This window comes from Xenopus laevis, chromosome 4L, assembly GCF_017654675.1.
Source record: "Xenopus laevis strain J_2021 chromosome 4L, Xenopus_laevis_v10.1, whole genome shotgun sequence".
Taxonomy (NCBI): Eukaryota; Metazoa; Chordata; class Amphibia; order Anura; family Pipidae; genus Xenopus; species Xenopus laevis.
Genome location: NC_054377.1, coordinates 123057404 through 123072557, shown reverse-complemented (window position 1 = coordinate 123072557; position 15154 = coordinate 123057404). Strand labels below are relative to the sequence as shown.

At 39.7% G+C, this 15154-nt stretch overlaps 1 protein-coding gene across 1 annotated transcript in view; it reads right to left on the bottom strand.

Annotated features, from left to right (window-relative positions):
* atp2b4.L (ATPase, Ca++ transporting, plasma membrane 4 L homeolog) overlaps positions 1-15154 on the bottom strand; it is a gene marked incomplete at its 5' end in the record, with an annotated part of 179901 nt that overhangs the window by 95420 nt on the left and 69327 nt on the right. Inside the window, 1 exon segment of the mRNA NM_001093551.1 lies at positions 2969-3485. Coding sequence (NP_001087020.1) covers positions 2969-3167 — 199 coding nt within the window.

The window sequence follows — 15154 nt, the reverse complement described above, 5'->3', positions numbered from 1 at the left end:
ACAAAGTTGCCTCACGAGGAAACTTTGAGGCGACTCCGGAAATCGAAGTGCCACGAGTGCATTGACACTGGCGTTTTCTCATTATAGCAGGGGAAGGCAGTTCAGGGAGATTGTCGCCACGCAGAAGAAGCGATTAGTCGCCAGATGATTAAATCTCCCCGAATCTGACTGTGTGCTAAAGCCCTTATGCTCACTAAGAAGTGTGCAGTATCACCAGCCAGAGTAATCATGTAAATGTTGGCACCCCACAGTGCGGCATTCATTAGGTTTAATTAAACAATAGCCAGTGAGAGATTAGAATCATTATAATTGTCAAGATCAGTCGTATAACTGCAGAGGAAGCAGAAGCCATGGCTACAGAGGGACCCTGGTCTGCTTCCTTTGTAGGGGGGGTGATGATGCATGCAAATCTTGGGTGTTCATTTCATTTTGGCTAGGGGGGAGAATGGGGGTAGAAAAAAAAAAACTTTGTAGGGCTGAGCCCCCAAAGTTACACGACTGGTCAAGATATGTAATCCATTATGTATTATGTCATTATTTAATTTGTATTCTTGAAGGTAATTTTCAAATAAAATTAGTAGGTTTTTTGCTGGGTCACTGGGTCATTGAATTCTTTCTGAACAGCCAAGAAGATAAAAAAATAGACAAAAGCTCCCCATCTGTTACTTACTAAGCATTTAGAGGATAGCAGTGCCTTTTATCAATATCCATTGTGAAATGTAACGTATTTCCTGATTGATTTACGGAGGAACACAATCAATATTTCTTTCTGATCTAAAACAGAAGCTAAATTGCAAGGCCTCTGCAATAACAGTGTTCTGTGTATCTTTAGTGAAATGAAATAAATTAGTCAGCTGCACACCAACACACAGCTTCAGTCCATCAGGTCCTGTAGTGCCAGCCTCATTCCCAAGATGATCAGGAGATGTCTGGAGCAAAACAGATTTTCCCAAATATATATATATATATTTTTTTTCAAGATGGACCAACACTCCAGATATTTTCAATAAACATCACTCGTGTATCCAACGTTTCGACCCTCATTGGGGCCTTTATCAATATATATATATCATAAGGAATGATCTTTTAGCGAGGGATGCAGCAAATCCAGGATTCAGTTCGGGATTTGGCCAGGATTCTGCCTTTTTCAGCAGGATTTGGCCGAATCCAGTTTTTTCCCATAGACTTCAATAGAGTTTTCTCGTGACAATTTCCAAACAGTGAGATAAGTTTTTCTGAATTGAATAGCATTTCAAATGAAATCTCGTGTGTGGCTGTAGAGTCTGAGCATTTATTTACTTATTTTAAGAGTTAATCTTTTTCTTCTAATAAAAAATTCAATCTCGTCCATGACTTTTCTCTTGATAACCCTTTTTCTCACTGAATTAAACCTGGTCCAAAGTGAGAATTATCCTAAAAACCTCCTGGTGGGTCCATCCTGAATTCTACACTGTAGGTTGAACAGAGGGTTCTAACTTGTAGATGATAAGTCTAATAAAATAACTCCAAGACACATAAGACCATACAGCAAGTACATATACAGTTGAGCCTTAAGTTGCCCTTCAAGACAACTGTCATGGAGTTCATTGCAAGATGTGTGACTCTCTTTTAGAGCTCCATGACACTTATCATGACTAAGGTCCCCATGGAGGTTCATTATCTGAGCACTTAAAAGACTGTATGGTACAAATTTTGCGTCAGGAGATGGGGCACTCTGAAACGTTATGATTGTGTCGTATCCTGATAAACAAGTGCCAGGCCAATCAGAATACTTTCTAAGGTTCCTGTTTCTAGCTTACAGTCAAACAACATTTAGCTCACAATCAAGACCATTACAATGGCCGGAGGGGAAATTTGGAGCGTTAACTAAAATGGCTCCTTGTACAGCACCCAAGGGGACAATGTTAATCTAGACACTGAGTACATCTGCCATCCCATCCCGAATATATATTGTGTCTCAGTCAGTCAATACTGTTAACCAGCATCCCCACAGGGCTGGAAGCTTTTTAAAACATGTTTTTATACAGTCATCATTGCTTTTCACCATTTGTTGAATTACAATGTCCAACATCCCAATGACAGATATTGGCAGCAGTAGATCTACCACAGCAGGAAGGCCAAGGACCACAGAAGTGAACTGGACCCTGGGAAGGATCCCTTAGCCCATGTAGGACTAACAAAGGACTAACCAGCATCTGTTGTGTGTCATCATAGTCATTCAAATACAGAGTAGTCTCAAATAACTATAAATATACAACATAGTTCTGATATGAATGTATTTCAGCCATGGCCTCCCTTCACACTAAACCAGCTATCATGAATATGATCAAAATGACTTCAATAAAAAGTTATGGCCAAGAAAACTGATTGATCTGATGATTACGGCTACCATAAACAACATGAGTTCTGTGCAATGTGCTTTGCTATCCAATACAGCTACATAAGAGCAGCTATAAACAAAAGTCATTTTTACGGCTGTAGGTAGAAGAGGAAGCCAAAGTCTTACACAAAGATTGAGTTACATAAATAGGCATGTCACTCACTTGTTGTTTACTTTTATGCAATTCCCACCATCCTACCAGCAGCCATATATGGGGGAAAATTTAAAATTATGAATATTTCTATTAATATATGATATGGCTTGAATAACAATGTCTCACTTTCTAAAAGTGAAGAACAACTCTCTTGATTCTGTCTTTCAAAATGAATTAAGATAAAGACATTTGACCCAAGTGTAAAAAAAACCCAGGATATTTACCTCTTTAAGCTCAATACTATTTCCTTCCAAATTTCTGATTGCTCTGTAATGATATTCCATTGATCGCTGCAATCAGACCGTGGTTAAGCCCAATAAAATATTTGGAACAGTAACATAAGACCAATATATCTCTGACAAAGACAAGGACACGATTGATTTTTGTTGACTTATTCCTAATGGTGATGTTTAAATATGCGCAATGGCTCTTACCTTCTGTAGGAGATGTCTTCAATCTCTTGCACAAGCCATCAGTGTCCCCATAGCATTCTTTAATTTTAACCACTGCCTCACTCCCCCGCAGCTCCATGAGGGAGCGCAGCTCCATAAGGTCGCAGCCGAAATCAGCTGCATGGTTGGCTTCATTTCTTTGGTTCTTGGAATAGAAATCACTATTACTCATGTCACCCATTTCCACGTGCTTTGATCTTAAGGGCTGGAATTCCAGGGAGCAAAATTAAAAGACAATGATGAGGAAAAAAAAATTAGCAATTTTTGCACAGAAACCTTTTGATTTGTGGACAGATTTCTTGTAATGCAGCAATCCAGTGAGCTTCTGACGGAACAAACTAGGGAAAAAAAGATCCTTGGTGTGTTGGTCCGAAGCAAGTCCACAGTCCAAAGGGATTTTAATTCTTTCAAGGGTGCAAAATAGATTCTTTCCATTCACTGCTTCCCATCGTGCTGAACTCTGCCGCTAGCAAGTGCATGTTCATTCCCTCTGCAGCACCTTCAAGGACAGGAGAAGAAAGAGAGAGAAAGTTCATGAGAAAAACAAAATACTGTACTTTAAAAACCCATTGTCCTCCGAGGGCTTCCTAATGCAGCAAAAAAAAAATTACATTTTAAAATTAGCTTTTGCTCCAAAACATAAGACAGCTTATTCTCAGAATGGGAGAATTTCATGCAAGACACTGCAGCTAGTCACCATGCAGACCCCAGCACTGGTCAGGTCCCAAGAGCTAAGCTAAATGAGATGGCTCATGTATATTGATAAGGAAGACATCCGTCCAACAGCTTAGATGCGCCTGAATTACGTGGGCAGGTTTACACTGCCCATCAATCTTTTATTGGCTCAAGAGAACAGAGTGGAGGTAGAAAATGGAGTTAAGGCTTAAATACATAAATTATACAGAAATTTTATTTAAAAAAAAATGCATGACCTATCTGCAAATACTTTACTTTCTGTGAATGCTATTTTCAGCAGGGATGAATTATGCAAGAAACAGAGCTTTCCTTTCAAATTAATATTTATCACTCCTAATTTAGAGGAAACCAAGATACTAAAATGTCCTAAATATAAAATCACGTTAAACTGCCCCACCTATAAGACAACGTAATTAGAAGCATTTCTGCAAAAGATATATAAGAGACAAGGACTAATTCTTGCACCAGGAAGAATATCTAGCAGCAAAACATGAAGTAGGTTAATATTTTAGTAGGTTCTCACATCTCGAAACAATTGTCCTAACTATGTCACCACAAAGATTGCACTGCAAGGTCCTCCCACTTAAATGGGAGGATTTAACCTCCCTAACAAAAATAGGCAAGTTAAATCTTGAGCTGTTTTCCTACTAATGAGTCTGCCAATGTGTAGTTTATCAGTAGTCATCGGATCTCTCCGGATGTAAAAGCACTTGATCCTGTCGTTGGCACTTTCTGTTCTTATAACTCAAGCAGCTTTTCTCCAGGCCTGAACAACCAAACATTACCTTTATTCTGCCCAACCAAAATAATTACCATAGTAACCTTGTGTAGTAAAGGTCCAAGCCTAATATGGTTGCTGATGGATTTCGCTTGCTACAGGGAATACCTACGCCACATTATTTTGGACCTATACACAAACTTAGGTGGGGTGTTTTTTTTACAAATGCTTTGCCCAGTGTATTCTACAAGTGCAACTGACATCACTGACATTTCGTATGCTAGACCACAGTCTAAAAAACAGAAAAAACTTGAATGCAATGGAGAAAAAGGCATAGCATAGTAGGGAAAATTACTAAAGGACAAAACAATTAAAAGGGAAAATATTGCCCACTTTTTGACATAAGCTCATTGTGAAAAATGTGTATAAAAATAATCTAAACTGCCAAAAATAAATATGTATTGGGGTTTTTATCTATATATAAGGCAGGGGTAGGGCTACATTGGTAGTGCAAGCTGGGGTAACTGTAAGCAGAGCCAGTCTACAGGGCTCATTTCCAAAGAGTAACAGTACCTTTGCTCATGCTCTGTGCTCCTACAATGCACGCTTTGTTCAACTCCCTGTCATGGATATACAGTGCCAACAGGTGCTACCAGAGCTGCCTACCAAAATCAGCACAACCCTTTGCTCTTTTTTGTGTGCCAATAAGTAGAACATATCATAGGGGGAAAAGGGTGGAAAAATTCAAGAATGGGCGAGCATTACTCCTGTTTTTTGCAATTTGCACCTTACCCTTCCATTATAAATAAATCTGAATATCTTCCATACCTTGCGGGACAAATGACCTGTGATCTCTGAATTTCCTTAACAGCTCCTGAATTACCAGGTATGCTCATTAAAAAAAACTGTTTAATTAAGTGACTTCCATTGTGAGGCCTGGAGTGCTAGATTAATGAAACGTGATGGGCTACTTAATTTAAAGGGAAACAAATACCCCCTTTTTGACATAAACTCTGTGATTTAACTAGATGTTACAAGGGCCCACAACAGATTTAATTTAGGTTCTACCAAGATGTTTTAAAATTGCTCTTCAAATGGATTGCTGGAAATAATGATGCATAATTCTTAATGTGATCCATCTTATATATAAAAACTGTAAATAAATTATTTTCTTTAATTGTGACCTTACTGGGCCCCCTTACACTCCTGGGACCCCTGCAGCCACAGGGTCAGCTCCCTCTGTGGTTGTAGGGTGTAAACCCCTGCATAAACAGGTTCAGTTGGTGCATAAACATGTACTGACGCATATACAGTATATATATATATATATATATATATATAGGTGATGAAGGATCCGCACTCTCATTTTCAAAGTATAACAACTTTTATTTATTGAATTACAATCTGACGTTTCGGTCCCTCCTGGGGACCTTTCTCAAGGATGAGAAAGGTCCCCAGGAGGGACCGAAACGTCGGATTATAAATTCAAACCCTCCATCACCTTGTTCCACTTTAAAATGATGGATTCTGGGGCTAAGTCCCCCTGCATTATTTTTATGTATATGTGTGGTTCTCTCTATTTTTCAGCCAGCAGCAGGTAGAACATTAAAAGCAAACAATCGATTGGTTGCTGTGGGTTACTGCACAGATAAAATTTGGCCCAGTGTTCATAAATGAACCTCACTGACTTCAGGCTACTTCACTGACATTGTAACAAGGAGTTGGTACACTTTTTTTTCAATATTTTTCGAGTAATAATAACACTTGGAGGACTATATTAATTTAGTAACATTCCAGTATTAGCTTATTATCAATGTTTAATAGACAGCCACATGTTACCATATGAACACCTGTCAACTTTTGATTCCTGACATTTCTAAAGAATACATACTTTAAAGGAGAACTAAACGCTAAAAATGAATATGGCTATAAATGCCCTATTTTATACACTGAACTTATTGCACCAGCCTAAAGTTTCAGCTTGTCAATAGCAGCAATGATCCAGGACTTCAAACTTGTCACAGGGGGTCACCATCTTGGAAAGTGTCTGTGACACTCACATGCTCAGTGGGCTCTGAGCAGCTGTTGAGAAGCTGAGCTTAGGGGTTGTCGCAAATTTACAAGCAGAAAATGAGGTTGGCCTGTAATATAAGCTGATGTTACAGGACTGATTATTAAATTCTGATGCTAGTTGCACTGGTTTCTGTGCTGCCATGTTGTAATCATCTGTATTAATTACTAATCAGGCTTATATTGTGACATTTCTATTCTATGTGTACTGTATATTGTGAGTGGGTCCCTAAGCTCAGTAAGTGATGGCAGCACAGAGCATGTGCAGTGCATCAGCAGAAAAGAAGATGGGGAGCTACTGGGGCATCTTTGGAGGCACAAATCTTCCCTGCTAAAGGGCTGTGGTTGCCTTGGCTGGTTCAGAAGCCCAAAACATAATGTAAAACATTTCTAGCTTCTTTAGTTAGGCTCTAGTTCTCCTTTAATAATAATATCAGCCAAGTAAATCTACATTAAATAAATAAACACAAAAAACAATAAATGATACGCATCTCAGTCATCGGGATGTATGGTTTCTAGACAGAGGTCTAGGTGAGTGGTATATACAAAATTAGGTCAGAGGTGTTAATGCAATATTAATTAGAAAGACAACTCACTATTAAACTGATACTGTCAGGACACCTTCTTCCATGAAACTTGTATCTCCTGTAATTACTCACAACAAGTAAAAGAGCTCCTACAGCATCTATGCTTCCTTGAATAAGATGAGATGTGACCTGTTGTGATGTAGCTTGTTTTGTTAAGCAGGCAATCACAACCAATGGTGTGGGCTCTAGGCATTCCAAAAGACGTCGCAAATAACAACGTGGAAGGCTCAGAGTGATAGACTGCATGCATATCTTCTTGCCGAGCGTACCAGTGCCCTATCGTTCGAAATGTAGACTGGGGTTTCCCCCTGTGATTAGCAACAGTTATTATTAAGCAGTGTTCATAAGCCAGCAACCCAGCTGAGACGGCCTCATATGGTTTGTCCCATGACTTAATTTTCTCTGACTTTAATGAGAAAGTCACCTATATGCCCTGGCTACAAAATAAACTATTGCTGATAGAGTGTGGGTGGAATTTCTTTCAGTATCTAATCCTAATTACCTTCAACTTCAAACATCTCAAAATAATTCGACATTGGGTAAATATGGACTTTCCCAACAAGAGCAGAAATACAGGAAGGAGAAAAATAAGGAAAAGCTATGGGGCCCACCAAGAAGAGCTTGGATGATGATGTAGGCAATAAAGCCAAGCAAATTATTTCTTCTCCTGTAAGCAAGTCCCACCTTGACCAGCTGTCTCAGTATTTTCCAGTCCAGATTTGCTTGGTTAGTTATAGATTAACTGAAAAAGAGAGGCTGGGGTAGCTGCATGAACAGGGAGGTGGCCCAGGGATTCATTCTGTTGGAAATCTATAAAGAAATCCTATTATCACCCCATGTGTTCATATGCAAATGGCTGTATTTTGTAAATCATCTCACATAGATTCAGTTTTGTTCCTACTTATACTGATAAACTGTGCACAAGGGTTAAAGGATAAGGCAGACAGCAGCACTCAATTACTTCAGTAGGTTTCCACTCTTACAAATCAAATCATTATTTTAACTTGCTTTTGTTTACGTGACCAGATGGTTAGACGCAGCATTTATGACTCAGCCAAATTAATTAGGTCTTTCTCAAATGGACAGCGTCCATGAAATCTTTTTTTTTTTTTCAAAGCATAAAATCTTCATGGGAATGGATAGAACAGAACAGCTGACAGTAGATTTCAGGTATAACACATACAGCATTCCCATCTGGTTTTTATTATCTATGCTTTCGGTGAATGCGGCCATTTATTGGAAAATTACTGTAAACTGTGCACATTTTGGAGTTGCCGTCTCAGTTAAAAAGGAGGAGACAAAGAGCATTTGCCCTGGGTCCTCAGCACCAGATCTGATAACTATTAAATATGTTTTATATATATATATATATATATATATATATATATATATCTATATATATATATATATATATATATATCTATATATATATCTATATATATATATATATATATATATATAATACACAAAAGCCATGAATATCTTGTAAATTATATCCTTATAAACGGTGAGTTCTGATGTCATCAGTTATAAACGGTGAGTTCTGATGTCATCAGTTATAAACGGTGAGTTCTGATGTCATTTTGGTCACATGACTCACGAAAATTTGTTTATTATAATAAATAAAGTACCCTTGTTGTAAAATATGAGGATATTAGAAGTAACCTAGGAGTTCCATGACCTTCAGCCTCATGTTTTTATATGGTCATGAAACTCCTTGGTGACATACAATTTCCTTATAATACACAAAAGCCATGAATATCTTGTAAATTATATCCTTATAAACAATGAGTTCTGATGTCATCAGTTATAAACAGCGAGTTCTGATGTCATTTCTCTCACATGACTCACTGAAACTTGTGTATTATACACAAGTTCCTCGTGTTTTTATATGGTCATGAAACTCCTCGGTAACTTATAATATCCTTATATTTTACAAGAGGGGGTACTTTATTCACTATATAATGCATAATGCCCGTGCTTGCCACCTTCCTTCCCCCAGCTATATTGAACTGCAATGCACAGCATCATGATAGCCAAAGGCCTTCAGGGGAATGCTAGGAAAGGCTGTAGGCTGGAAGTTCAAGATATATATATTTCTGCCAGACTTTTGTGCATTACCACACCTACCCATTCTCTTACCTCAGCATTATAAGTCACAGAGGAGTTCTATGAACATATAAAGACATTTGTTATAGGCTACAACCTTTCATACATATATACATGTAATGACGAGGCAAATTATTAATTACATTAAATTCATAGCTCCTCTCCCATAAAACATTTTTAAGGTCTCAAAAAAATAGTTTTTAGAGATTTACTGGGAGATTTGAGGGAAGCACCAGAGTATGCCGAGGGCATGTAGAATGAGCAAGTGGTTACCCTGAATTTTATAAAGGAGCCCTATAGACTAAATTTGCTTTAGTCACCCCGACTTTACTCCTATTGAGGTCCAATGCTGGACTATTAAAAACAAATCCCACCCCTGACATGACAATATGTGCCCTTTCTCCCTTGACCCACCAATATTCTCTGATAGATAAATTGAACTCAAAGCACTATGCAGAATATACAACTGTAGGCAGCACATGCCTCTTCGCTTGGCTGCAAATACAAGGTCACATCAATGCGACCATACAGACACAGGCATGCTTAAGAAATGTATGGATTGTAGCTGGGAGAGTTGCATTATAACAAGTTTTAATTAGATTTTCTGATAAATATATCTAATGGCTGTTGTAACCCAGCACCCCGGTTACTCTCCTAGTGGCACTTTTATACATAAACTGACCTTTGCAGTTCATTCATTAATTTATGTCCCCACCCCAGTATCTTATTCCAGGCTCCCTGTTGGTTGTATGATATGCTGTCAGTGGGTGGCATAGTTAAAGAGAAGTTCGTTTTATTGCATTATACAACATTAAATTGTCAACAATTGCAACCTCATACCAACATAACGTACACAAAACATGGCCGCACTGCGCGCGGCAGAACTTTCTCCCCGGCCCGGGGTTCTTCCAGCGAACACCACGGAGCGATCCTCTTCTGGCTTCTTCTTTCTTCAAATTTCCCGGGGCAGGTGCCGGCACAGTAGAACGAAATAGGCGACTTTTTAGTTCTGCTTTCACTCTACTGCGCATGCGGAGCCGAGAGAAGCAAGCAGAAGCCGGGAGAGGATCTCTCCGTGGTGCTCACTGGTATAACCCAGGCCCGGTTTTCTGCTGATAGGAACACCGGCCCCCGGGGTTTCAGGTAAGTAACTACAGGTAAGTGTAAAACGAATTTCCTTCTCCTTTAAAAAAAAAAGAGGCAAACTGGTTAGTTGGGTTTAGTGTCTTGTTGACTTAAGGTGGCCATACATGGAGAGATCCGCTCGTTTGGCGATGTCGCCAAACGAGCAGATCTCCCTCCAATATGACCACCTTAAAGGAGAAGGAAAGCTACGGAGGCATTTTATTGCCAATAGATTAGCTGCAATAGTGCAAGCTAGAATGCTATATTTATTCTGTAGAATGTTTTACCAGACCTGAGTAAAAAGCTCTAGAAACTCTCTGTTTGTTTAGGATAGGAGCTGCAGTATTAATGTGGTGTGACGTCACTTCCTGCCTGAGTCTCTCCCTGCTCTGGGCTCAGATTACAGCAGAGAAGGGAGCAAACTGAGCATGCTCTTGCCCAGGGCAATGAGGTTTAAGCTGAAGGCAGGAAGTCTGATACAGAAGCCCATGTGTACACAATAGAAGGAAAGAAATGCAGTGTTTCTTTTGACAGGGGACTCAGAGCAGCATTACTTTGGGGGTTTACTGGTATATGTAGATGGACCTTTCTGATAAGGCTTACTTAGTTTTAACCTTTCCTTCTCCTTTAAGGTGGGCAATATCGGGCTGATCCGATCGTGGGCCCTAGGGTCGCGGGACCGCATCAACGAACAGATGCGGCCGCGATCCAACGGGATTTTTAGTCCCATCCGATCGAGATCTGGCCGACTTTCGGCCAGATCTCGATCGGGGAAGCCCGTCGGGGGCCCCCATACACGGGCCAATAAGCTGCCGACTCGGTCTGTCGGTAGCTTTTATCGGCCCGTGTATGGCCACCTTTAGTTGGATTTCGGGTCTGAACCAACTTTACACCATTGTAGAAAGGACACAGCATACTCTGGCAGGTTTCAAACACCCAATGGCCAATCTGCAAACAGTTTAAAGGGATAGTGACACTTCTCAGGTTTTAGCATAATTGAATTCTTCATCAAAATATGCCTATATGTCCTTTAGACCATTTTCTTCAATGTGACCTCTTTCTATGTAAATTGGACATAGGTCACTTCTCCTTTAAGAGAGTGTCCGACTCCGACACGTTCTTGTGGCCTCTTGGGGCTTTTCAATCAGAGCTTGCATGGCCGGAATTTAAATGCTTGACTGACAGGAAGAATCTGGCAGCATAGTTAAATGGTAGTTTTACTACGTCAGGGTATACACACGGTCAGGGTTTACAGCCTCCTTATCACAGTGCTGCTGCTTCCTTTCATGTTCACGTATGTGAGTATACAATAACAATATGTGTGGCCTTTGCCTGCCTACCTGCCTTCCCTGCACAAACAGAAAGGAGATTTTCAGAGAGAGGAGGCTTTTATTTTTTGCAGGAGTGTGTTTGTGATAAGAGAGGCTGAAAGCAGTAGTACTCGCTCCCTACAGAAAGCAGTATTCTTCTCCATATGAGGAAGTGTTTTTTCTTTAAAACAATATACTTTACTAACTTGTGGGTTTACATAAGTAATTTTGTGATTTATAGTTATTATTGCCATCAACATAGAGATCTAAGCACAAAACTAGAGGCGTCACTCTTTAAGGAAACTGAAGAACCTGTGAATATCATGAGCAATATGCCACCAAAAACTTGAAATTTGTAATTTTCAGCCAACTTTTCCAATTTCACCAATTATACCATTCTAATTTCTCCAAAAATGATTGCTATTCAAAACCTTTTAAAATGTCAATTACATTTAAAAGATCACGATCATCCCTGCATACATTTTATATATATGTATTTATTTTTCTTTTTACATAAAACATCCCTTATAACATAATGTCATTGGTTTTCCTGTATAGACTGATTTGATTGATAGAAATATTGGTATGCATTTATCTGAGTGCGAATTCGCAGAGCTCGTTGTGCCAAATTAAAGTGGTAAGCCCTCCATAAATCAGCGCTACCCCCCACAGGCCAAGTTATTATGGGAACAGCAGAGTGCTTACTAAGCAATAACTTCTGAAAGCAGTATATTTCAGACATGTGTACATCAGCAAGAATCACCCAATAAAATTGTCACAAGACACCATTTAATGAATGAACTGAATGACCATCAAATCTGACCCATTTAAACCCATAGTGTATATGGATACGGTACAAATAGGTTCATTCAGGAAGGCCTTGAAGCTGTGCAACATTGGATACAGTACAGGTATGGGACCTGGAAACGCATTATACAGAAAGCCCCATAGACTCCATTTTATCCAAATGATGCAAATTTTTTAAAATGATTTCCCTTTTTTCTCTGTAATTACAGTAGCTTGTATTCGATCCAAACTAAGATATAATTGATCCTTATTGGAAACAAAAACAGCCTATTGGGTTTATTTAATGTTTACATGATTTTCTAGTAGACTAATGGTCCTCATAGACACGACGATTCTTCTTTGGTGAACGTCCGATTTCAGTGCAATCCGACCAATCAAATTATCGTGCGGTTAATGGGATTCGAACGATCGTACATCTTACGATTTTTCGGCCGACATCTGTCAGAAAATTGATCAGCCGAAAATCTTTATTGGTCCCAGTGCAATCTATTTATGTTTGCAGGGCCAAGCAGGCAGCTACCCTCAGTTTTGCTGGCAATATCGCCTGAAATGGTCTTTTTAGTTGATGGACACATTGTACATTTAAACGATCATTTCGAGATAATAGTAGTCTCACGATAACGATTGGATCTTTTAAAAATCTTTACATCTATGGCTAGCATTAGAGTATGAAGATCCAAAGATCAGTTATCCAGAAAACCCCAGGTTCCGAACATTCTGAATAACAGGTCCCATACTCATAGTAGAAATACACTAGCACTTTATCGTTTGAATTAATACAGCCACTGTGTACTTCCATAACTGAAATTAACTAACTGCTCCAAGCTCCCTCTCTGCTCGACTCAGATTCAATCAGCTCCTATCTCTAGTGTCCCCTGGTGCTCAGCCAACAGCTTCCCAACTGTACAGATACTGCATAAATTCACAAAATAGACGGCACTCCGGATAAAATCGTGGGTTTATTGCAGCAGGCTGCTGGTCATAGTGCCTGACGCATTTCGGGAGACACTCCCTTTATCATAGGCTTAAAGGAGAATTGAACCATAAAGTAAAAAACTAGGGATGCACCAAATCCACTATTTTGGATTCGGCCGAACCCCCGAATCCTTCGCGAAAGATTCGTCTGAATACCGAACCGAATCCGAACCCTAATTTGTATATGCAAATTAGGGGTGGGAAGGGGAAAACATTTCTTAGTTCCATGTTTTGTGACAAAAAGTCACTCGATTTCCCTCCCTACCCCTAATTTACATATGCAAATTAGATTTGGATTTGGTTCGTCTGGGCAGAAGGATTCGGCCGAATCCGAATCCTGCAGAAAAAGGCCGAATCTTGGCTGAATCCCGAACCAAATCCTGGATTCTGTGCATCCCTAAAAAACACCTATCCCCCCTACCCTACATAGACTCCCCACCCTCCTCCCCTCCCAGCCTAGCTGCTACCCCAGGCAAATTCCCATAACTCTATACTTACCCCTCGGTGCAGATTATGTCTGGCGGAGTTCACGGCAGCCATCATCCGGCTCGTCGATAATCTTCGGAATGAGAGCGGCGCTTCGGCAATTTCAGTGACTTTTTGCGCATGCAAAGTTGTCGCGAGACAGAAAATTGCTCCAACTGCGCATCCGCAGATACGGCACTTACTTCCTGAAGATTACCGAAGAAAAGAAGATGGCTGCCATGAACTCAGCTGGACAGAATCTGCACAAGTTAGGTAAAGAGTTAGGGGCATTTAAGTAAAGCGCATTTGCTCGGAGTAGGAGCTAGGCTGGGGGGGAGGAGGGAGTGGGGTCTATGTAAGGTAGGGGGGTAGGGTTTTTTTTACTTTATGGTTGAATTCTCCTTTATAGCCTTTTGTGTATTTCTACAGTACTTGCATAATAACTGTATTTCTTTGGATCTCTTTCCCATGATAGGATTCTAGCTATGTGTACAGGAAAGTCCCCATCTAAATAATAAATAAATACTTAACAGAAAAGGTGTCTTCCAATTGTTACATTTTTTATAGGACAGTCCCTAACTACAAACCCAAAGGGACAGAGCTTACCAGAGAGAAGAGAAGAGAGAGAAGACAAGATCAGGGCCTGGCCTAAACTTCCATGTTTTTTGGTTTCTTGTATCAAAAATCAGTCCATGAATGGCCACCTTTGGGGTACCAATGATTGGTTATAAAGGGTATACAATGCTGAATGTAACAGGAACTTATCTCAGTAAACAACAGTCTAAATGAACCCTACTGTATGTAAGCTCTCATCCGATAAAACCCATCCATCACATCTACACTTTAAACAGATGGCTTCTTTCTACCTACTAATGGTGCAGCACCCAACCTATGATTTCCACTAATCACTCTTGCCAAATGGATTTCTTTAATTGTTTTAGAGGATGGCTGCAGGGACGTGCCCATTTTTACACCACAGAAATGAAGAAGCTGACTAGGCTAAGACTGAAAGACAACTATCAAAGATATTGGAGAGTCAGCAGTCCAGAACACAAGTTTAGTATGGAGAGGTCTTACATAACAAATGGAAAAGCCACATTCTTGCCAACCTTGAATCTAACTGGCTGGATTGCTAAAGGATATTGACCAAAAAGCAGTCTGACAATAAATCAATAGAAAGATACAAAAGTCTCCAGGGGCGATTAAATGGGAGACAAATTAGTAGGCTTCTAACCTTGGAGAAAAATCATTTTGTGAAATCGGACCCGTGGACGATATAAAAATAACCCACACGGGAATCCTAAAC